This window comes from Diachasmimorpha longicaudata, chromosome 4, assembly GCF_034640455.1.
Source record: "Diachasmimorpha longicaudata isolate KC_UGA_2023 chromosome 4, iyDiaLong2, whole genome shotgun sequence".
Lineage (NCBI taxonomy): Eukaryota > Metazoa > Arthropoda > Insecta > Hymenoptera > Braconidae > Diachasmimorpha > Diachasmimorpha longicaudata.
Window position 1 is genome coordinate 2,978,522 of NC_087228.1, and position 24,534 is coordinate 3,003,055.

Genomic DNA, 24,534 nt, shown 5'->3' on the forward strand with positions numbered 1-24,534 from the left:
GATCCCTCACAGCCCTGCTACTTCACCTGAACCGACCAAAAGACCCATCTCCACCCACTAATGACATAGAAATGCAAATTTCAAATCCACAAGTCACTTCAGTAAAATTCAATAGAAAAAAAAGTATCCAGCTCGAAGGAGTGGACTACGGATTACTTAAAAAGCTTCAGGAGACACAGAGGCAATCCTAACCTCAGTATCTCTAATTACCCCCCCTGCTGTCACGTCCACACTTCTCGCCCGCACTACCCAGACGGCCTGGAAGGAAGAGAAATACAACTTTTGAAATTTGAATAAATTATTAGCAATCTAAACTACTACATACTTATTAAAACCATTATCAACCTTGATGTATAAATAATAACATCATCGTCAATACTGGTAATAATCGAATAAAATACTAAATATCAAATAATTAAAGAATTTCAATTATTGATGAACTCAACTCAGCCCCGGACGTGCTCTATAAACGAGACGAAGGGGACGGTATGAGTCACCAACTGAGCGCGTCCCCAGGTGGCGGATAGGGGGACGGCCGGAGAAAGAGTGGCACCTCGGGAACGGAGAAAGGAGGCTGAACAACAGCACCTGACTCCAGGATCCTGGGGCACACTTCAGTACCCGGCCAGCGACAGCTATAACGTCGACCTACGGAGGTAAAAACCCGTCAGGAAGACCCAAGGCATCGCCGCGGACCAGACTCCCCAAGCTAAGGTGGAAGTTATCGTGCCGAGGGCTGAATGGCACTGGGGAACAGTGTCGCAAACGATACCCTTGGGGAACCAGGCAGCACCCCATTGTATGCATGCCTTACCTCCGCATCCAGGCTCTGCGGGGGTGGACCTTCTTTTCCTGGTTACTCGTGGAATCAACATGGACCCAACTAATAATAAAAATTTTAACGCCGATGACGGTGCCCTCTCTGAGGGAACGGCAGAGGCTTGTAGGTCGGAGGAGAGCACGATCAGCACTAGGGCCCCGGAAGGGGAACAAGCGCTGATCCAAATGGAAGTTGAGGAGGAGCCAGCCTCAGAGGGGCCCACCAGTGGTGGGCCCGCTGTCGCTGACCCTACCCAGGGGAGGAAGAGAAGGGGTAGGACGGGTGCGGAGAAGCGCCGGGCCCGCCAGGCTAGGCTGAAAGCCGATGCCTCGCGGGATCAGCAATCTCCGCAGGTAGAGACCGCGTCCAGGGATAAGGAGGAACAGGGGACAGGGCCCAAGAGGCCCAGGTCCTCAGGATCCACTCCCCCCGACGTGGCCATGCCCGCGAAAAAGTTGAGGGCCATGGAAGGACTGGGGGCAACCTCCTTCAGGGAGGCGGCGAAGGGTGGCGGCAGGGTGGCCTTAGTGCCAACTGGCCATCCTGAGCTGTCTCTGACGAGGGAGCAAGCCGACCTGGTTCAGGAGGCGCTAGTGGCGTCACTGTTCGGGACTGACATGGAAGGTCAGCTCCCGAGCTTTGACGGCCACTGGTTTGACGATGGCGTGCTGTGGGTGGCATGCACGGACGGTCAGTCAAGAGAGTGGCTGAAGTCCGTGGTGCCCACCCTGGCACCCTGGGAAGGGGCCTCCCTTATCATGATGGATAAGGAAGCGCTCCAAAAACTGATCAGAGTCACAGCCTTTCTCCCGGGAAAACCCGTAGGAGCGGCTGTGGCTCTTGAGAGGTTGGGAAAGCAGAACAGGGCCCTTACCACAGGCAAGTGGAGGGTCTGGGACTGCCGGAGCGGGGAGGAGGGGCTCAACCTGGTGTTGGGTGTTGACCCCAAATCTCTAGAGGCCCTGAAGGGCATGGGGATGGCCCCCTTCTACTGCCTCGGCCGGGCTCGTTTCTACGAGACCCAGCGGAGAGCGGCGGGGGGAAAGGCGCCCCAAGCGCAGCCAGGCCCGGAGAAAGTGATCGCCGACCGAGGGGAGTCAGGGATCGCAGGGGAGGGGGGAAGGCAGGAGGGAGCGCCTAAGGGTCCGAGTGGCTCGGTGAGTGCCCCAGGAACTGCCGGGGAAGGCGCCCATGAGGGGAGGGAAAAGGAGAGCGAGGAAGGCTCCCTCTTACAGAGGGACCCCCTTGCCCCTGCAAGGCCTCCGCTGAGCGGACGCGCGAAGGGCCGAAGAGGAAGGCCGCCTCTGGTGAGAGGGGGCGCGGCGGGAACTGGGAGGGGGTCTCAAGGGACCCTCAACTGGGCCCTGCCGGGCTCATCCCACTCAGGGCAGGTCAGGGCGCCACCAGGCGACCCTGCCTAACGGCCCACCAATGGCCAGGGGGACAAGGGGGGAAGGAACAGAGGGCAATATGCAGGGAGACGGCTTAGGCTCTCTGCTAGTCCACTGCTCCCAGATTAACTTGCAGCACTGCAAGGCTGCGACTGCCCTGCTGAGTCGCAGCCTAGCAGTAGAGCATACAGACATATGCCTTATACAAGAGCCCTGGCAACACGGAGGCTCGGTAAAAGGCCTATCTGGAGGCGAGGTGGAGCTATTCTATGCTCGGGGCGACCTGGGCCCCAGGGCCTGCATTGCTGTCAAAAGAGCGTGCGGAGCTAGGGGAATGGCCAACTTCTGCCACAGAGACTTGGTGGCGATTGTCGTGAGACTTCGGGGGGAGGCCGGTGCGGAGGACATAGTTTTCTGCTCGGCTTACTTCCCACATGACTCGCCGACACCACCACCTACCAATGAGCTGCGTGATCTGGTGAATCACTGCAGAGCTAGAAAGTTGCCACTCATCATAGGTTGTGACGCAAACGCGCAGAACGTGGTGTGGGGTAGCGAAAGATGTAATGACAGGGGCACTGCTCTCCTGGAATTTATGGCAGACGTGGACCTGGAGATCCTAAACAGGGGCTCGAGGCCCACGTTCGTCACTTCTCGCTGTCAATGTATCATTGACGTAACCATGTGCACCCGCCGGCTGGCGAGGCGATGCAGGGACTGGAGGGTGGACCGAGAGGACACACTCTCTGACCATCGACGCATCAGATTTAGCATAGAGGGCTGTGCCCAACCGCAGCAGGACCGCCTGCGCAGAAACCCAAGGGCCACCGACTGGGACTCCTTCGAGAGGAACCTGGAGGAAAGGCTCGGGGTTGGACGCGTTAGGCCCTGCAGGGAGGACCGGTTAGAGGACGAGGTGGAAAGAATCCACGTTGCCCTAACTGAGTCTTTTGAGACGGCATGCCCGGCTAGACGTTGCAGGAAGGGTAACAAAGTGCCTTGGTGGAGCCGTGAGTTGGACAGGCTGAGAAGCCAGTCCAGGAGGCTCGGAAACCGAGCGCACAAATCGAAGAGGGCCGAAGACTGGACTCTGTACAGAAATGTGCAGAGAGAGTACAAGAGGCTCATAAAACGATCAAAGGAGCTCACCTGGAGGACATACTGTGAGGAACTGGAGGCGCTTTCAGGCATCTCCAGGCTTCGCAGGGTCTTCTCGGGGGGCCCTTCACAACGGCTGGGTGGAATCACGCTGGAAAGCGGAGAGACCATCACAGAACCGCGAGAGGTCCTTGAGCATCTGGTTCGCGCGCACTTCCCGGACTCTATTATAGAGCTTCCAGGAGAGTGCCTGGAAGTGGACTGGAAGCGAACAGGAAGCGGCGATCCCGACTGGGAGCTAGCCGCACGAATAGTAACGCTGGACAGGCTGCAATGGGCGGTGGACTCCTTCGAAATGTACAAGAGTCCAGGTCCGGATGGGATACATCCGGCCCTCTTGCGAAGAGGGGGGCCATTGCTCCTGCGCAGACTGATACCGGCATTCAGGGCCTGCCTAGCATTGGGCTATGTGCCAGGCAGGTGGCGGGAAGTCAGGGTTGTCTTTATCCCCAAACCGGGTAAATGCAGCTACGACAACGCGAAAGCCTACAGACCGATCAGCCTGAGCTCTTTCTTACTGAAGACGCTGGAAAGGCTGGTCGATAGGCACATTAAGGAGGGGGCACTGAGGATTAATCAGATATGCCCCTCACAACATGCTTACCAAGCTGGCAGATCGACTGAGACTGCGCTGCACCACTTGGTAGGCACAATAGAAAATGCGAAGGAAAGGGGGGAGGACACCCTTGGCGTCTTTATCGACATCGAAGGGGCCTTCGACAATACCGCCTTTGATACAATGGAGAAAGCTGCGGCAGCGTTTGGGATCGAGAATTCGATCATCAAATGGATAGCCGCCATGCTCCGAACAAGAGTTGTCCACTCCACCCTTGGGGACAGTGAGGTAAGGGCTGCGGTAGGGAGGGGCTGCCCGCAGGGGGGGGTTATCTCTCCTCTGCTATGGCTCCTCGTAGTTGACGGCCTCCTCACTGGACTCGAGGAACTGGGGGTAAGGACAGTCGCATATGCGGATGATGTGGCACTGCTGGTAACTAGCAGGAACACGAGCATGCTGCACAGCAAGATGCAAAAGGCGCTGGACTATGTTCAGCAGTGGTGCACATCGAAGGGCCTAAGGGTAAACCCAGGCAAAACGGAGATGGTGCACTTCACACGTAGAAGGAGGGGTGCTGTTAAGGCTCCCTCCATTTACAACACAATGCTGAAATTCTCGAGTGAGGTCAAATACTTAGGTATTTGGCTCGACGAGAAGCTCAGCTGGAAAAAGCACATCGCCATGCAGACTAGCAAGGTCACCATGACTTACTGGGCATGTAGGCGAATGTTTGGAAGCACATGGGGTCTAAGGCCGAAGATGGTCAAATGGATCTACACGGCCATTATGACCCCACAGCTAACATACGCAGCCGCAGTGTGGTGGACAGCCTTGAACAAGGCCTGCCACAGGAAAGCGGTGGACAAAATAGGCAGGCTTGCGATGCTGGGCATAACAGGGGCCCTCAGAACGACCCCCAGCTCAGCGTTGGAGGCTCTGCTCTTTATGCAACCTCCACACCTAATTATAAGGGAAGAGGCAACAAGAGCGGCCGCAAGACTGCGGCTACAGGGAACATGGAAGGGAGCTAGGAATGGGCATGCTAGTGTCCTCCGCGCGGACAGAGAGCTAGAAGGGCTACTGTCGCGCGGTGCTGACGCCTGCAGACCCCGATGGCACTTTCGCAGAAAGTTCTCGGTCAATCTTGGATGGGGGGAAACCCCGTCAGGAAAGGATGCGGACTGGGTGCCGCCCCGTGGACTAGTCTGGTATACGGACGGATCACGGGTGAGCGGACGGGCAGGTGCGGGGGTCTGGTCAGAGGGGCCCGCAATAGCGAGGACCATTGGGCTGGACTCACACGCAACCGTGCTCCAGACCGAGCTAGCTGCCCTAAGGGCCTGCGCCAGGATGATCCTGGAGAGGGGGGACAAGGGCAAAAAGATCTTCATCTACTCAGATAGCAAGCGCGCGCTGAGAGCAATACTCAGGTATGAGTGTTGTTCTAAGCTGGTGAGTGAATGCGTCGAGCTGATGGAGGAAATTGCCGTAAATAATCGGCTCGAGGTGGCCTGGATTCCGGGACACGCTGGCATCAAAGGCAACGAAAAAGCCGATGAGCTAGCAAAGAACGGTAGTTGCAGGGGCTTTCAGGGAGAGGTGGAGCACGTAGGCGTGCACACCGATTTTGTGAAGGACCTGGTCAAGGAACGTGCGGATAGGAGGATCGTGGAGAGATGGGACTCGGAGACGGGTGCCAAGCACACGAAATCCCTCCTAGGAGAACCCACTAGGAAGTTGGCAGAGACCCTGTTGGGCCTAAACAGGGTTAAGCTCCGTACTATGGTGGGGCTTATCACTGGACACTGGCCCCTGGCTCTGTACTTATCAAGGATAGGCAAGGGGACTGACCCCCTATGCAAAAGATGCGGGCTGACAGAGGAGGATCCTCTTCACCTATGCACAAGATGCAGCGGACTCGATGAAGCCAGATGGAATGTCCTCGGGTCTACTTGCATAGATATACATGTCGACAGGGACGGGATCAAGGGGCTCTATGAGTTAGCTCGTAGGGCACAAATACTCGATACCAGCGACTAGACGGCTGCCTGAGGGCAGGGTGTAAAATGGCCGAGAGGCTGATTGCACCTCCGGACAGGACCGTCTAAATATGATAAGTGATAAGTGATAAGTGATGAACTCAAAATTAATATAAATAGTCCGAAAAATGTTCAATAAAGTCCAGTTCTAATTCCAACTCAATACCGTGTGTTTCTTTCCAGAGTGTAGAGCAGAAGAGTGCTCACGCTTTATCCTAGAACCTATTTGATTAGAGCAGAATATTGCTCGATCAATCCTACCCCTTAATCGATATTAAGTTTCGAGCAGAAGCTTGCTCAATCTTTGTTCCTAAAAATATTCCCCTACCTGGTTGTTTAGAGCAGAAGATTGCTCTTTCAATTCTATCCTGACTAAATATAGAGATTAGAGCAGAAGAGTGCTCAATCTTTAATATTATCCTAGCCTACTCGCCTCCTATCACCCTAATGCCTAAAAAAACGAGACGTGCAGGAAGGAAGTACCAACTCCGGAAGTTAGCCGCGATTTATAGAAATCCCAAGGAAGTCGATTTAGATTCATTATTTTCGGATAAAAATTCTGTCCCGACCATTGTTAATTGTGATACCGTCAACATCGAAGTTACTAAGGATCATCAGGGAAATTTCCGATTGACTCAACCTTGTGGAACAGATTCCGCACCTCAGCAGGAAACATTCGAAGCTGCATCACCTCCCCTGACTCAGGGATATTTCACCACCGAACACGTAGCTGAGCAGCAGAACATCCAAGCTCCAGCCAGCAGGGACCACCCATTATCCCGAATTTCTCCCTCTACGCAGAAGTTCCTGGCAGAGTTAAAACAAAAACTCCAGCATCTAGAAAAATAAGGTAAGATTCAATTCATTCGTAACGAAAATTAATTGGGTAAACGTAAGAGACGGAATTCCCTCAAACCTGTTGCGTTTGAAAAAGTAGCTAAATAATATTTTCACGCCCAAAAGAAAATTGGACGTAACAATATTTCCAAAGATATGGGCGAAAAACGGTACGAGCCCAAATCCGGGCCCGTTTTGCTCTAGGGGGCGAAGGAGCCGAGAAAAACGCGAAAAACCAAAAAAATCGACTTTAGAAAATTCCCGGAGCCTTAGAAAAATCGGAAATCGACTCACGAATCCAATGGCGCTCGCCAAATGGTCCTAGCTATGATATTTCCAAAGATATGGGCGAAAAACGGTATGAGTCCAAATCCGGGCCCGTTTTGCTCTACGAGGCCCAGGAGCCGAGAAAAACGCGAAAAACTAAAAAAATCGACTTTAGAAAATTCCCGGACCCCTTGAAAAATCGGAAATCGTCTCACGAATAGAATGGCACCAGCAAAGTGTCCTAGCTATGATATTTCCAAAGATATGGGCGAAAAACGGTGTGATCCCAAATCAGGGCCCGTTTTGCTCTAGGAGGCCCAGGAGCCGAGAAAAATGCGAAAAACCAAAAAAATTGACTTTAGAAAATTCCCGGAGCCGTAGAAAAATCGGAAATCGACTCACGAATCCAATGGCGCCACCCAAATTGTCCTAGCTATGATATTCCCAAAGATATGGGCGAAAAACGGTACGAGCCCAAATCCGGGCCCGTTTGGCTCTAGGAGGCCCAGGAGCCGAGAAAAACGCGAAAAACTAAAAATATCGACTTTAGAAAATTCCCGGACCCCTAGAAAAATCGGAAATCGTCTCACGAATCCAATGGCGCCAGCCAAATTGTCCTAGCTATGACATTTCCAAAGATATGGACGACAAACGATCTGAGTCCAAATCCGGGCCCGTTTTGCTCTGGGAGGCCCAGGAGCCGAGAAAAACGTGAGAAACGAAAAAATCGACTTTAGAAAAGTCCCGCACCCCTAGAAAAATCGGAAATCGTCTCACGAATCCACTGGCGCCAGCCAAATTCACCTAGCTATTATATTCCCAATGATATGGAAGGAAAACGGTGTGATCTCAAATCCGGGCCCTTTTTGCTCTAGGAGTCGAGAGAAGCGCGAAAAACTAAAAAAATCGACTTTAGAAAATTCCCGGACCCCAAGAAAAATCGGAAATCGTCTCACGAATCCAATGGCGCCAGCCAAATTGACCTAGCTATGATATTTACCAAGATATGGGCGAAAAACGGTATGAGTCCAAATCCGGCCCCGTTTTGCTCTAGGAGTCCCAGGACCCGAGAAAAACGCGAAAAACTAAAAAATCGACTTTAGAAAATTCCCGGACCCCTAGAAAAATCGGAAATCGTCTCACGAATAGAATGGCACCAGCAAAGTGTCCTAGCTATGATATTTCCAAAGATATGGGCGAAAAACGGTGTGATCCCAAATCAGGGCCCGTTTTGCTCTAGGAGGCCCAGGAGCCGAGAAAAATGCGAAAAACCAAAAAAATTGACTTTAGAAAATTCCCGGAGCCGTAGAAAAATCGGAAATCGACTCACGAATCCAATGGCGCCACCCAAATTGTCCTAGCTATGATATTCCCAAAGATATGGGCGAAAAACGGTACGAGCCCAAATCCGGGCCCGTTTGGCTCTAGGAGGCCCAGGAGCCGAGAAAAACGCGAAAAACTAAAAATATCGACTTTAGAAAATTCCCGGACCCCTAGAAAAATCGGAAATCGTCTCACGAATCCAATGGCGCCAGCCAAATTGTCCTAGCTATGACATTTCCAAAGATATGGACGACAAACGATCTGAGTCCAAATCCGGGCCCGTTTTGCTCTGGGAGGCCCAGGAGCCGAGAAAAACGTGAGAAACGAAAAAATCGACTTTAGAAAAGTCCCGGACCCCTAGCAAAATCGGAAATCGTCTCACGAATCCAATGGCGCCAGCAAAATTGTCCTAGCTATGATATTTCCAAAGATATGGGCGAAAAACCGTATGATCCCAAATCCGGGCCCGTTTTGCTTTGGGAGGCCTAGGAGCCGAGAAAAACGCGAAAAACCAAAAAAATCGACTTTAGAAAATTCCCGGAGCCGTAGAAAAATCGGAAATCGACTCACGAATCCAATGGCGCTAGCCAAATGGTCCTAGCTATGATATTTCCAAAGATATGGGCGAAAAACGATATGAGTCCAAATCCGGGCCCGTTTTGCTCTAGGAGGCCCAGGAGCCGAGAAAAACGCGAAAAATGAAAAAATCGACTTTAGAAAATTCCCGGACCCCTAGAAAAATCGGAAATCGTCTCACAAATCCAATGGCTCGGCTCCTGGCCCTCCTAGAGCAAAACGGGCCCGGATTTGGACTCATACCGTTATTCGCCCATATCTTTGGAAATATCATAGCTAGGACAATTTGGCTAGCGCCATTGGATTCGTGAGACGATTTCCGATTTTTCTAGTATTCCGGGAATTTTCTAAAATAAATTTTTTCGTTTTTCGCGTTTTTCTCGGCTCCAATGGCTCCTAGAGCAAATAGGGCCCGGATTTGGGATCACACCGTTTTTCGCCCATATCTTGGGAAATATCATAGCTAGGTCAATTTGGCTGGTGCCATTGGATTCGTAAGACGATTTCCGATTTTTCAATGGGTCCGGGAATTTTCTAAAGTCGATTTATTTATTTTTTCGCGTTTTTCTCGGCTCCTGGGCCACCCAGAGCTAAACGGGCCCGGATTTGGGCTCATACCGTTTTTCCCCCATGTCTGTGGAAATATCATAGCTAGGACAATTTGGCTGGCGCCATTGGATTCGTGAGACGATTTCCGATTTTTCTAGTATTCCGGGAATTTTCTAAAGTCCATTTTTTTAGTTTTTCGCGCTTTTCTCGACTCCTAGAGCAAAAAGGGCCCGGATTTGAGATCACACCGTTTTCCTTCCATATCATTGGGAATATAATAGCTAGGGGAATTTGGCCGGCGCCAGTGGATTGGTGAGACGATTTCCGATTTTTCTAGGGGTCCGGGAATTTTCTAAAGTAGATTTTTTTAGTTTTTCGCGTTTTTCTCGGCTCCTGGGCCTCCTAGAGCAAAACGGGCCCGGATTTGGGCTCATACGGTTTTTCGCCCATATCTTGGGAAATATCATAGCTAGGTCAAGTTGGCCGGCGCCAGTGGATTGGTGAGACGATTTCCGATTTTTCTAGTATTTCGGGGATTTTCTAAAATAAATTTTTTCGTTTTTCGCGTTTTTCTCGGCTCCAATGGCTCCTAGAGCAAATAGGGCCCGGATTTGGGATCACACCGTTTTTCGCCCATATCTTTGGAAATATCATAGCTAGGACAATTTGGCTAGCGCCATTGGATTCGTGAGACGATTTCCGATTTTTCTAGTATTCCGGGAATTTTCTAAAATAAATTTTTTCGTTTTTCGCGTTTTTCTCGGCTCCAATGGCTCCCAGAGCAAATAGGGCCCGGATTTGGGATCACACCGTTTTTCGCCCATATCTTGGGAAATATCATAGCTAGGTCAATTTGGCTGGCGCCATTGGATTCGTAAGACGATTTCCGATTCTTCTATGGGTCCGGGAATTTTCTAAAGTCGATTTTTTTAGTTTTTCGCGTTTTTCTCGGCTCCTGTGCCTCCTACATCAAAACGGGCCCGGATTTCGGCTCATACCGTTTTTCGCCCATATCTTGGGAAATATCATAGCTAGGACAATTTGGCTGGCGCCATTGGACTTGTGAGACGATTTCCGATTTTTCTAGGGGTCCGGGAATTTTCTAAAGTCGATTTCTTTAGTTTTTCGGGTTTTTCTCGGCTCCTGGGCCTCCTACATCAAAACGGGCCCGGATTTCGGCTCATACCGTTTTTCGCCCATATCTTGGGAAATATCATAGCTAGGACAATTTGGCTGGCACCATTGGACTCGTGAGACGATTTCCGATTTTTCTTGTGGTCCGCGAATTTTCTAAAGTCGATTTTTTTAGTTTTTCGCGTTTTTCTCGGCTCCTGGGCCTCCTAGAGCAAAACGGGCCCGGATTTGGACTCATACCGTTGGTCGTCCATATCTTTGGAAATATCATAGCTAGGACAATTTGGCTGGCGCCATTGGATTCGTGAGTCGATTTCCGATTTTTCTAGGGGTTCGGGAATATTCTAAAGTCGATTTTTTTAGTTTTTCGCGCTTTTCTCGACTCCTGGGCCTCCTAGAGCAAAACGGGCCCGGATTTGGACTCATACCGTTATTCGCCCATATCTTTGGAAATATCATAGCTAGGACAATTTGTCTAGCGCCATTGGATTCGTGAGACAATTTCCGATTTTTCTAGGGGTCCGGGAATATTCTAAAATCGATTTTTTTGGTTTTCGCGCTTTTCTCGGCTCCTAGAGCAAAAAGGGCCCGGATTTGAAATCACACCGTTTTCCTTCCATATCATTGGAAATATAATAGCTAGGGGAATTTGGCCGGCGCCAGTCGATTGGTGAGACGATTTTTGATTTTTCTAGTATTCCGGGAGATTTCTAAAATAAATTTTTTCGTTTTTCGCGTTTTTCTCGGCTCCAATGGCTCCTAGAGCAAATAGGGCCCGTATTTGGACTCATGCCGTGTGTCGCCCCTGACTTTGGAATTATCATAGCTAGGACAATTTGCCTAGCGCCATTGGATTCGTGAGACGATTTCCGATTTTTCTTGGGGTCCGCGAATTTTCTAAAGTCGATTTTTTTAGTTTTTCGCGTTTTTCTCGGCTCCTGGGCCTCCTAGAGCAAAATGGGCCCGGATTTGGACTCATACCGTTATTCGCCCATATCTTGTAAGGAATCCTGAAGGGATCCCTTCGAACTCTAGCGTCAAGTAAAATTTTCGTGAGTAAGGCAAAAGAGAGAGAGAGCTTAATCATTAAAAATTAGGCATAAGAAATTTAATTGTTCACTATTGTTTAGGGAATACTATATATATACTTTTGCGCTTTTGGTTAACTAGTTTTTGGAAATAATAGAATCATCAGTCAAGTAAAATTTAAGTTACGTTTTCGAGAATTAGAATTAGGAATTAGGTTTATAAAATCTTGCGGATGTTTGGCGCGCCCTGCGGTTTTACAATTTATGATTTTGGTTCAAGGAGAATTATTACGCTTTTAGGCCAAGATATTACCGAGTCACGTAATTTATTCGAATTGAAACCCCTCTATTGTTTTCGCGGAAACGTGTAGGTGCAGGTGAAATACTGCCGCTCAGATAAGTGGATTTACGGGGTAGGATGGGTTTTGTGTTTAGTTTTAGGGTGGAAGGCCACGCGAGTAATTAGGACCATTACCATCGCGTGGATTGCCAAAGGTCTATTTAGGTTACGTTTACGTTAAAATTTAGAGCGATAGAAAATAAAAACAAATCGCGAAAATGTTATTTTATTTTAATTATTTAGTTACGTTTCTTCTAACCCCGGAGATCCCGAGAATACGACCGCGGAGATAGAATTTGAGTTACGCGAACATTTGAACTTTCGCGCCGAGAACTGCCAGGCCAACTCTGCGTTGCCATAACGCCCGGAGCGCTACGCTCCCGTCGGTCGCCATGCACCAACCTGTCGCGTAGCAACAGTTGCTACGCAGACGTCGCCGGCATCACCACGTGTGGTATCAGCGTCAAGCGAATTAATAGTGCATTTAGTGTTAAATAGTTAATTAGTTGCTCAAACCATCGCCAGGTGAACACCAAATCCTCAGGACAATTATTCAAGGACCATTGCAGTCGAATCGACCCGTTGTCCGAGGTATAGTCGATCATTGTCCCCCAGCGCGTACACGTCGCAACCGTGAGTTTTTGATTTATTGTTAATAATGCTTATTAGAGAGTAAATCAATTTATCCTGATTCTCATCTCAGGGCAATAGTCATTGTTCCGGTTAATTTATTGAGATTATTGCTCTGTGCGGTAGAGCCTAAATAACGCCAAAACCATGCAGTTACGTCTTTTACGTTTAACGTCTTTTGTATTGCTTAACAATTGCCTAGCAATTGCAAGCCATGCCAGGGTGACGCAATCCTCATGACCTTGATGAGGTCACACCTGTTGTGGAATTTGGGAGAATATTCTCGTATTGAGGAAATACCTTGCGCTAGTCGCCAATATATTTAACTTACGTTACTGCCATTTTGGAATTTCGAATTCTTTTGTACATTTTTGTGCCTTTGGCCCTTTTGGTTTATTTTATATATTCCAAAATTACGCTTCATTATGGATTATCCGTATATTCCAAATTAATTTGGAAGAATTTGCATGTTTTGCCTTTTACCGATATTTCTATGAAATATTGTGTCTGCGTTTATCGCCTATGGATTTATTCCATTTTTGTGCCTTTGGCCTTTTGGTTTATTTTATAATCCAAAATCTGAATTTGGATACGTGTTAGTCATGCGGATTTTTGTAGATTATTGCCTTTACAGATATTTTTCTGGAAAGTTGTGTTTGCATTCATCGCCTAGGGATTTGTTCTTTTTTAATTGTGCCTTAGGCCATTGCGATTACACTTCGCTAATAAAAAGTGTCTAACGATTCGTCGTTTCGAGTACGAGTTTACGTTTGTTTACGTTATGCGCCTCCGCGAGAATCTCCCGCGTATTTTGTCTCGCCACGGTCGCGCCTCCGTATAATGTATATCCCGCGTCCGTCGTTTTAGCTGCTATGTGTTATGCTCTCGGAGCCCGTATGTTTTATAGATTATGTTACGTTATTATTTGCGTTTATGACGCCTTGAAAATAATAATTCGGATTTATTGAATGTATCGAGTATTAATAATGAATTCGAAATTATGGATTATCAGGTTTTCGGGTAAATTAATAATATTTAGCCCGACATTAGGATCGTTACATCTTCTTTTATTTTATTTGGTTTTGATAAAATTTATTGTAATGGATTAGATGGATTAACATAGTTGAATTTCTCTCTGCGACGATACGATTACGTTCCTTAAAATAAATGGAATCTTGAGTAATTTATAAGACCTCTCTCTCTCTCTCACAAAAATTATTGGGTTTATGATTGTGTCATTATTAATATTTGGAATATTGTAGAAATTTGTATTTTGAGTTATTATTATCGGAAGTTAAAGAATATAGTTCCGTAAAGAAATATTAAATATGTGTTGAGTTTTGAATTTATGGAATTGATAGCCCAGTGACCAGCACACCCCGAACCACCCCTCTCTCCACAACCTACATCCTGAGCAGCGTGAGCAAATACCACCTTTCCTTTGACCTTTTAGTTTTAAGTTATCGAGTTTACGTTTTAGTTGGAATTTTAGTTCGTTGCCGTGAGTTATCCGCTTCGAGTACGTTTTTCGGTTTGTTGTTCCCGTCGAGACAAAGAACAACTGGCGCCCATCAGAGCATTTGTTCCGTTTTTGGACGATCAAAGGAAAAGGGCGGGTTAACTGGTTCATTTTTATATGAGTAAAAATCCACCACGTTACAGTGGCGCCCAACGTGGGGCAGCCTCGGTTCATTGGGCGCGTTAATTCTGTTTTTGTTGGGATATTTATAGTTAAATAATAGGTTTATAGAGAGTCAAAGTTATAGTTAAAATTTTGTGAGAGTGAGAGAACCCAAAATCCGACTTCAATACATCTTTTGCGATTTACGCCAAATTAAAATTTTTGTGTTATACATGCGTTCTACGCCAATCGATTTTTGTGATTTTATATGTTGATATCTTTGCGTATAACGCCCATTTCATTTGCTTCATTGGTAAGAGTTTTGTCCAGATCATTCGGTGATCGAACGGAATTAAATTCCAATCCACCACAAAGTGAAATAATCCCTTACGGAATGTAGTAAATATCTTTTGTCTTGCCTTGATGGCCAAAATTCCGTTGAGGATTAACATTGTTTGCATTCTTGATGCCAGGAGATTTGCGAATTCTTTGCCTTCGTATATATTTTGCCTATGATAAACCTACATTGGAATTTTATCATTAGAGAAATATAAGAGAGAATAATTCGAAAATAACTTCGGAACCTCGTAAATCATAACACCGATAAATTCCGATGTCAGAGAGCCTTACGTTTAATAACGCCTTGATCCTGCCTCGGGAAGTAGGGGTAGAATTTGGGATCATCAGTACCGATTACTGGTTGCGCATCAATCCCGCGCTGAATCAACGAGAGTGGGGAATATTTATAGAACTAATTACTCGGGAAGTCACAGAGCATAGCTCACTTTGAGTCGAAATCTTCCGCTGAACAGTCAATTCTATACGTGCTAATTCTTTCAAAGATTAGACATTAGTTCTGGATAATTCCATCGTATCCTAATTTAATCTTACGGTCAACGTTAACTTACGTCAACGCGTTACCCTCTCGTTAAAATAAAATATCTACGGTTATTAACTTCTGATTTCTCATTTGAGACTAATTGCGCCTTGTCGCCAAATTCCGACTGCAGTAATTATTCATTTTAATAATTATGCTTACCTAACCTTTTGTCCTTTCCCTACCCTAGATTGCGGAAACGCCTGAGACAACCTAGGTTTCACCTTCCATTTATAAGATGGATCATGACCTAGATAAATTCAGTATTGATAAAGATCTTGCGGATGCAACCGCTTCAACTGCCAATGCGAATACTAACGCCACTCTTGCGGGTTCAACCGCTATTATTCCGGGTGGTCAGTTACAAGCTACCCGAGTTTTATATACTACTGCGGCCGGAAATCCTGCCACCAGTGTTTATACCCAATCACTCAGATGGGATATTCCTACTGGGGTAAACATCTTTGAAAGACCAGTGTCTAGCGCTCAGTCTCTACCCGGCGACATAACCACACTACACCAACAGGAGCCACCTAAGAGGAGTCGAGGACGACCTAGGAAGAATCCCTTGACGTACGACTCCGATGCCAGTAGTCAAACTTCTCAAGTGGGGAACGAACGAGCGAAAGCAACTTCCACCGTTGTCCCTACTCAACCACCAATCGACGCTAACACTTCAGCTCAGGTTCGTATTCCGACACAGAGTTCTATGAATGCCGATCATAGGATGCAACAATCCAACACGGCCATTGCGTTTCCTTCAAACGCCCAAGGATCTGCATTTCCTGTAAATGCTCAGAACACTGCATTTTTCAATGCCAATACTGTTGCTCCAGAAGCCTCCCCGATATTACCAGAATATCGAGGGCATACCTCTCAAGGTCAAGCTGCCACTCATGGCCCGTTAAATCCTGAATACGCTGTACGAGCCCCTAACAACGACCCCGGACTCGGATTACGTCGACGAGTCCCCGTCAACCCAGGATTTGAATGGTCTGATGAGGACGACCCCATGCAACATCGTAGCAAAAGCCGTCCAATTACGCCTATCGCGTTACTAAATATCCTGAAGAAGTGGGGTATAAAATTCTCTGGATATCCCCACGAGGATGTGGAAATCCTCATATCTAGGATAGATGAAGGGCTTGCCTTCCTAGATATTAGGGAGTCGGATTTACTGAGTGCACTACCCTTCGTACTGGACGGTCCCGCCTTGATATGGTATCGAGGACACGTCCAAGAATTTCTCGTCTGGGACCATGCTCGTGAAGCCTTCCGAAATCACTTCGCTGACCCGGATTACCAAATGGCTCTCAGAGATGAGGTCAGCCGACGTACTCAGGCTGAAGACGAATCTGCGAGAAATTATTTCGCTTGTTTGCGAGGCTACTTTGCCCGCCTACGACCTGCCATGGGCGAATGGGAACAAGTGAAGCTGACCCATCGCAACATGCTACCGATGTATCGTATCAACTTCCAACTGAGGGAAGGATTGACGATGGATCAACTGGAGATGGGAGTGCTGAGAATCGAAAGGATTTATTAGGGCAGCCTAGATCGTCGCCCACCTCCCAAACCGGAAGACTCAGTTTGCCCTAGTCTGGCCTATCGTGCACCTCGTGCCAGTACTCGTTCTACATTTAACGGAACCCCTCGATCTAGGGTTAGAGCTGTTCAGTTCGAAGATCCATACGAGGTGAATGAAGACCTGACTGAGGAAGGATTGGAAGAGCACTTCGAGGAGCTAGGACTAGATGCAGCTACTGCAGTACCTAGGTCACAATTTCGACCTAGGAAGACTCTCGTGCCACGTAGGGGAATAGCAAAAATTCCGAACAACCCCCTGGCCCCGAAAAACACCTTCAGGCCAGCAACACCTCAACCTCGAGAACGTACCCAACCCCGGTCTCAAACTACCACGCATTCGGTTTCCCCGAAAGCCACTACTTCAACCGCCGGTTTAGCTGCCAACGTGCCATCGTCATCTGCACCAGCTTACCCATCGTCTACTGACATCGAGTGCTGGAACTGTAATTAGAAGGGACATCGCCATCGAGATTGCCCCCACCCTCGAAGATTGTTCTGCTGTCGCTGCCGACACTCCGGTTTCACGGTCAGGAACTGTCCCAACTGCAGCGAGGGAAACGAGTAATGAGACGGGCCAACCCCGTAAGTCCGCCTCCAATGACTATTTCTACTAAACCGGAATCTATTATTTTCAGACCTGCTGCTCCTCCCTCGATCGATCTAACTCGAGTAGAGTCTGACCCCTTGGAACTAATGGTTCCTGAAATCCCTGCGGAAACGCCATTGATGCTGAATAGTTCTAGGGAACCAAAGCCACTTGCTTTTCACGTCGATATTCTAATTAATAAATATCGAGTGAGAGCCTTAATCGACTCGGGTGCAACCCGTAGTTTCGCTGGTGCCGCTGGACTCAAGCTATTCCAGAAGGCCGGGATCACCTCCTACGAAGTACCGGAGAAGCGTGTGATCCTTGCTGGTAGCCAAGTGGAGAGGATTCGACTCATGTCGACATGTCATCCCGAACTCGCTGGTCGAGTTACACGACTAGACGTGCTTTTGATGCCAACGCTATCGGAAGACTTCATCCTAGGACTGGACTTCCTAGTAGGGGCAAGGATGGTGATCGACTTCTTCGATCAATCCTGGCATTATCGAGAAACCCCGGAAGAACGTCACGAATTTATACCACTCCACTCAGCTGTACGTGTCATCAGCTGTAACGGTCTACGTACCCTGGAAACCACGCAAGAGAAAATACTCGAAGAGTTCCTGGAGAAGAATCTCCCTAAAGACACTGGGAAGCCAGGAATTACATCCCTTACGTCCCATCACATCGACGTCGGAGCTAATGCTCCAATCAAGCAAAAGCCCTATCCTGTGAGCCCCGCCATTCGTGAGGTCATGTGGAAGGAAGTCGACTCGATGCTGGAGAACGACATAATAATGCCATCGAAGAGCGAATGGTCCAGTCCCGTCGTTATGGTTCGAAAACCGAACGGTAAATACCGATTTTGCATCGATTTTCGTCGGGTCAACGCCGTAACGAAGAAAGATGCCTATCCAATCCCAAACATGACTGGAATATTGGATGAATTGCGTCATGCGCGTTATATCACTACGCTGGATTTAAGCCAAGCGTAATTTCAGATCCCATTAGATCCGGAAAGTCAGGAAATTACTGCGTTCATCGCTCCTGGAAGAGGTTTATACCACTTTCAGCGGATGCCTTATGGCCTTACTAATGCGCCGGCTACATTCCAGCGCCTACTCGATCGCCTATTGGGTCAAGGGTTATACCCCAACGTCTTCGTCTACCTAGACGACATCATCATCATATCTCGGAACTTTGAGGAACACATGAGATACCTCAAGGAAGTTCTGGATAAAATCAAGTCCGCTGGGTTATCGATAAACAGGGAGAAGAGCCACTTCTGTTGCTCCCAAGTTAAATACCTTGGCTTCATAGTCAATAGTGCAGGATTGCAGGTAGATCCAGAGAAGATTGAACCGGTTCTCAACTATCCAGCTCCCAAGACCCTTAAGCAGTTACGCCGATTTCTAGGTATGGCGTCGTGGTACCGTCGTTTCATTCCACAGTTTGCGACTACCGCCGAACCCCTCACACGTCTCACCAGGAAACAACAACCCTGGCAGTGGGGAGAGGAACAAGAGTATGCTTTCAAAGCCTTGAAGGAAGGTTTGACGACCTCGCCAACCTTAGCCTGTCCGAACTTCGAGCTCCCCTTCACTCTGCAAGCAGATGCCAGCACTATTGGATTAGGTGCTGTACTCACTCAAGTTATTGACGGTGCTGAGAGAGTCATTGCTTATGCGAGTCGCGCATTAACAGCCACTGAGAAGAAATATACGGTCACCGAGTTAGAGTGCTTAGCCGTCTTATGGTCTATCCATAAATTTCGCTGCTACCTGGAAGGGTATGCCTTTACGGTGATCACTGATCACAGTAGCCTTCGCTGGTTGCATAATTTGAAAAATCCAACCGGACGACTTGCCAGGTGGGCCCTCAGCATGATGGAGTATGACTTCAAGATCGTACACCGTCGTGGAGCTCTGCATCACGTACCTGATGCCCTATCACGTGCTCCAGATCAGGAGAGTGCCGATTGTGAGACAATCGAGCGTATTCGTGTAAGCGACGATAAATGGTACAACAATAAGTTCTACCATGTGCAGAAGGTGCCGAAATTCTTCCCCAATTGGAAAATTTCAAAGGGACAATTATACCATCATCGCCCTTCCGAATTTATTTCCGTGGAGATGGAAGACTTGGACGCTTGGAAACTGGTTCTCCCAAGGGAACTTCGCTCACAAGCTATTGCTGAATGCCACGAATTGCCGCAATCTGGCCACCTTGGAGTAGATAAAACTTATCGACGACTGGTCCAATTGTACTACTGGCCCAAGATGTTAAGTGACGTCATAAGTTTCGTCAACCACTGCACTACGTGCCAATTATGTAAGGTGGAGAACGCACCACCTAGAGGTTTCATGGGGAATCGAGTAATCGAAGAACCTTGGACTACGGTTGCCGCCGATATCATGGGCCCAATCACTGCTAGTAAATCTGGCCATTGTTACATTCTCGTTCTTCAAGATCTCTTCACGAAATGGATCGAAGTCATCCCTTTGCGTCGTGCAACTGGGAAAATTATTCGAGAACATCTTGAGAATGTTATAGTATCTCGTTGGGGAACTCCGAGAGTCCTATTCACGGACAATGGGACGGAGTTCATCAATAAGGATATCCGTGCCTTAGTTGCCATCACGGGTATGCGACACCAAACCTCGCCTCCGTATCACCCTCAGGCAAATCCTGTCGAACGGGTGAATCGGGTTTTAAAAATGATGCTCAGAGCCTTTGTTGATAGCGACCATCGAACGTGGGATTCACACCTACATGAGTTTCGATTCGCATTCAATACTGCGTTTCACAACGCCTTGCAGTCTACTCCTGCCTTTGCCAATTTTGGTCGTGAACCTCTACCGGCTATTTCTCTTCGTCGAGACTTGGAAGGTGAGCTAGAAATAGAACCCGGATCACCGGAAGAGTGGGTAAAACGCATGAAACGGCTGGAGATCCTCCGTAAGACCCTGCATCATGCGTTATTTGAAGCTCAAGCTCACCAAGCTCACTATTATAATTTGCGCCGTCGTGATCATGAATTTCATGAAGGAGACCTTGTTGTGCGCCGATCACACCCACTTTCGAATGCAGCGAAACATTTCTCTGCCGCTCTTGTGCCACCCTTTGAAGGCCCTTACGTTGTTTATAAGAAAATATCGAAAACACGTTATCAACTTGCGGATCTCTCAGGTAAAAATCAAGGTGAAGTATCCGTACAGGATTTAAAACCATATACACCGTCGCTGAATTAGATGAGGATGACGAATCATAATTTAAGTACCCGAGATGAGAATCGCTTTCATTTTGCTACTGTATGCCATATACGACATATTGCACCTCACTATATATGAACAAATTCCTTTACTTATACATCCAATTTCTCAGAATACCATGGAGAAGGAGATTGGTGAGGAGCCTATGAAGGTCAATGACCCAGAGGGAACACCTTCAAACATTGCGATACGGGACGCCAACCTTGAGGAGACTACTGTCTCGAAAACTGCGACCAAGGACGCCAACCCAGTCGAGAGTCAAGAGACTCTCCCACCTGCTGACCCAGCCACTGCCAGTAAGGCCAAGGATGCCACCGTCACCCAGCTGCCAAAAGCTGAGAAGATGTGGTGGTCACCATTGACCTCCTATGGAGAGGAACTTTGGGCTATAGCCCGTAGAGAGCCTGCCTTTATGGCTGTATTGCGACTTTTCGCCACTTCACTACTCAACCAAGAGCCACCTGCTGAATTTTCCCAGATGCCTCCATTCCCTACCCTGGAGGAAATTCAGGAGGACAAACCCCAGACACAGGACTGGTATTCCGCCTGTATTGTCGAGGAGGTTGCCCAAATGGCCATCCAGGACGATCCTCCAACACCCAATCCCGACCCAACACCCTATCCACCTAACCACCTCCAACTCCCCAGTCCCTGGTTTACTTATCCCTCAACCCCAATTGCAGATGCAACTGCTACAAATGCCGATCCCTCAGTTCCCACTCCGGAAACATCCTTGCCCGACCCAGAGCCTAACTCCATTACCACCACTCCTATGCCCAATCCCGAGCCCACATCCAACACTCCTAACGAGGAACCAACCAGTCCTGACGATGTACTGGAAATCCACGCGTCCCAGGAAGAGTTGGCGGAGACACCTGCAGTAGAATCTGCCAAACACCCGGCCACCAAACATCTGCCAGAGGCCACTCCCAGTGAGAAGGTTGGAGAAGCCCCCAAGGACTTCACCAAACGCTCCAGGAGAGGAGTTCGGTGCCACCAATGCCATGGTTATGGCCATGGGTACCCCGATTGCCCCAACCTCGTCAGACATGACTACTCCGTTGTCTGCGAAAAGTGGCGTTGTAACCTCTTTTCGTGTGAACTCACTGACCAACGCCACGAGAGAGCGAGAGCTGCCATCAAGGCCGATTCGGCGGATCAATTACCCCAACCGAATCCCAAAACTGCACCTCGTGCCACTATCTTGAGTAGATTCAGGACCCCGAAGAGCAGCCAGGGAGCCGTGCCCAAGAGGCCAATTACTATCTACCGCCCTGATGGGACCATCCATTCCAGCACTTCGGGGAAAGTATCGGTCCAAAGCAGATTGGGTCGTGCCCAAGGCCTCTCATACGCGGATTCAGTCGCCAAACGGCTGAAGACGTCAATTGTGGATCCAAAGGCTCCTCCAGTAGTCTCCCCCACCACCACGGAACCTACTCAAGGCACCTTCAGCCAACCTGCCAATCCGGCCAAAATGTCCTCAGGAAGTGATCCCCCAGCAGCCCGCAAGATCCCCATCGACACGTCCACGCCGAGAAATGCCGAGGAATGGCTAGAGGGTATCGCTCGCCTGGACCCAGATGCATTTGCCCGCTTCGTGAAGAAGATGGAGAAGGCAGGGCCTCCACAATAAAGGATAACCTTTTTTTTTTGCTCATCAGAGCCAGTGCCTATCGCACCACATGCTCCCCTATGAGCCTATATTTTTCTTTGTTTTGCGGATACGACCGCCCAAAGTCGAAGGGTAAAGGGAGAGAGAAGGGAGACTTATTAACATTTAATCTAATTATAAAACCCTTGACTGAATAAATGTAAGTTTCCAAAAAGTATTATTGGGTTATAGGATATTGGGAATATACTACCTACTTCCCCTCTCCTATGCTACCTCTCCATTATGTGTCTTGCCAACTACCTATTGTGGGTCGAGAATTTCTCTTATTCTCCTGTGGTCTTTCGTGATTTCGTCTGTGATACCTAGTAATCCTAACTGTCTACCTGTCAGCTTCGCTAGAAGCCCCCACTGCCTATTGGCCAACGTATTGAGATAAGTACATGACTAATTTACATCTCATTATTTATTTTTCGTGTACTAAATGTGTGTGCCGCTGTGTCATAATGCTGAAAAGCCTATCATTAGTCATTGTTTCGAGTATGGACCCAAAAATTCCCTACGTCATCAACTCCAAAGCATCAAGACATGAGACTCTCAACTCAGGTCGTGGGTTCGAAGGACACCAAACCATCAGGTGAGCACTATGCTACAATGCTGAAGGAAGGAAGGACAGACACCTACCACTACCAACACCAACTCTTGACCGAAGCGTACCCGGATCCGGAACCGTCAAGGGGAAGGGGTGTGAGGAATCCTGAAGGGATCCCTTCGAACTCTAGCGTCAACTAAAATTTTCGTGAGTAAGGCAAAAGAGAGAGAGAGCTTAACCATTAAAAATTAGGCATAAGAAATTTAATTGTTCACTATTGTTTAGGGAATACTATATATATACTTTTGCGCTTTTGGTTAACTAGTTTTTGGAAATAATAGAATCATCAGTCAAGTAAAATTTAAGTTACGTTTTCGAGAATTATAATTAGGAATTAGGTTTATTAAATCTTGCGGATGTTTGGCGCGCCCTGCAGTTTTACAATTTATGATTTTGGTTCAAGGAGAATTATTACGCTTTTAGGCCAAGATATTACCGAGCCACGTAATTTATTCGAATTGAAACCCCTCTATTGTTTTCGCGGAAACGTGTAGGTGCAGGTGAAATACTGCCGCTCAGATAAGTGGATTTACGGGGTAGGATGGGTTTTGTGTTTAGTTTTAGGGTGGAAGGCCACGCGAGTAATTAGGACAATTACCATCGCGTGGATTGCCAAAGGTCTATTTAGGTTACGTTTACGTTAAAATTTAGAGCGATAGAAAATAAAAACAAATCGCGAAAATGTTATTTTATTTTAATTATTTAGTTACGTTTCTTCTAACCCCGGAGATCCCGAGAATACGACCGCGGAGATAGAATTTGAGTTACGCGAACATTTGAACTTTCGCGCCGAGACCTGCCAGGCCAACTCTGCGTTGCCATAACGCCCGGAGCGCTACGCTCCCGTCGGTCGCCATGCGCCAACCTGTCGCGTAGCAACAGTTGCTACGCAGACGTCGCCGGCATCACCACGTGTGGTATCAGCGTCAAGCGAATTAATAGTGCATTTAGTGTTAAATAGTTAATGAGTTGCTCGAACCATCGCCAGGAGAACACCAAATCCTCAGGACAATTATTCAAGGACCATTGAAGTCGAATCGACCCGTTGTCCGAGGTGTAGTCGATCCGCCAAAAAACAAAAACAAAACATGTTTTTGTAAAAAAATGCGCCAAGCATATATTTCGATGTTGTTGATTTGAAAAACAAAATTGAAAAAAAACTTAAAACAACAATTACTTAAAAAGTGAAGCCACAATTATGGAAATTTGAAAAAACTACAGAAATAACAAAAGACGCCAAGCTCATTGATTGAATTTACCAGTGGAGAAAGCTGGTGATAATAGGAGTCCTTAAACCCTTTTTGAGTTCTCTATGAATATTTTGACTAAGACAAGTACCATAATATCCTACAAAGGACATCGCAGTCAATTCAAATACTCGACTCAAATCGACAGGGGTAAAAAGTCCTTTGTGAATCAAAAAATTATTCAGCCATATGGTCAGGATCAACGTACTTGGCGCGGTTTTTCCTGATGACCTAGCCTATTTGGATATGCGATCTTTCCTTTTTTCGTTAAAAACCGCCCGTGAGTCTTGACCTGAGCAGTGCTGACCCGTATAGCACTGCTGACTGAGAAGTTCGTCGTAAGAATCTTTCATCCCTATGCATCAACTGAGGAACTACGATAGTTTGTGTCTCGAACATAGTTGAATGGTAGAAAATTCACTAGTCCGATGG

The 24,534-nt window shown here is 47.7% G+C and overlaps 1 protein-coding gene across 1 annotated transcript; it reads left to right on the top strand.

Annotated features, from left to right (window-relative positions):
* The first annotated feature begins 12,466 nt into the window (after positions 1-12,466).
* LOC135161342 (proteoglycan 4-like) lies at positions 12,467-22,607 on the top strand. Its single transcript, XM_064118823.1, has 2 exons — positions 12,467-12,651; positions 20,704-22,607. The coding sequence occupies exon 2, from the start codon at positions 20,710-20,712 to the stop codon at positions 22,225-22,227; it is 1,518 nt and encodes a 505-aa protein (XP_063974893.1). The 5' UTR covers positions 12,467-12,651; positions 20,704-20,709; the 3' UTR covers positions 22,228-22,607.
* The last annotated feature ends 1,927 nt before the right edge of the window (positions 22,608-24,534 follow it).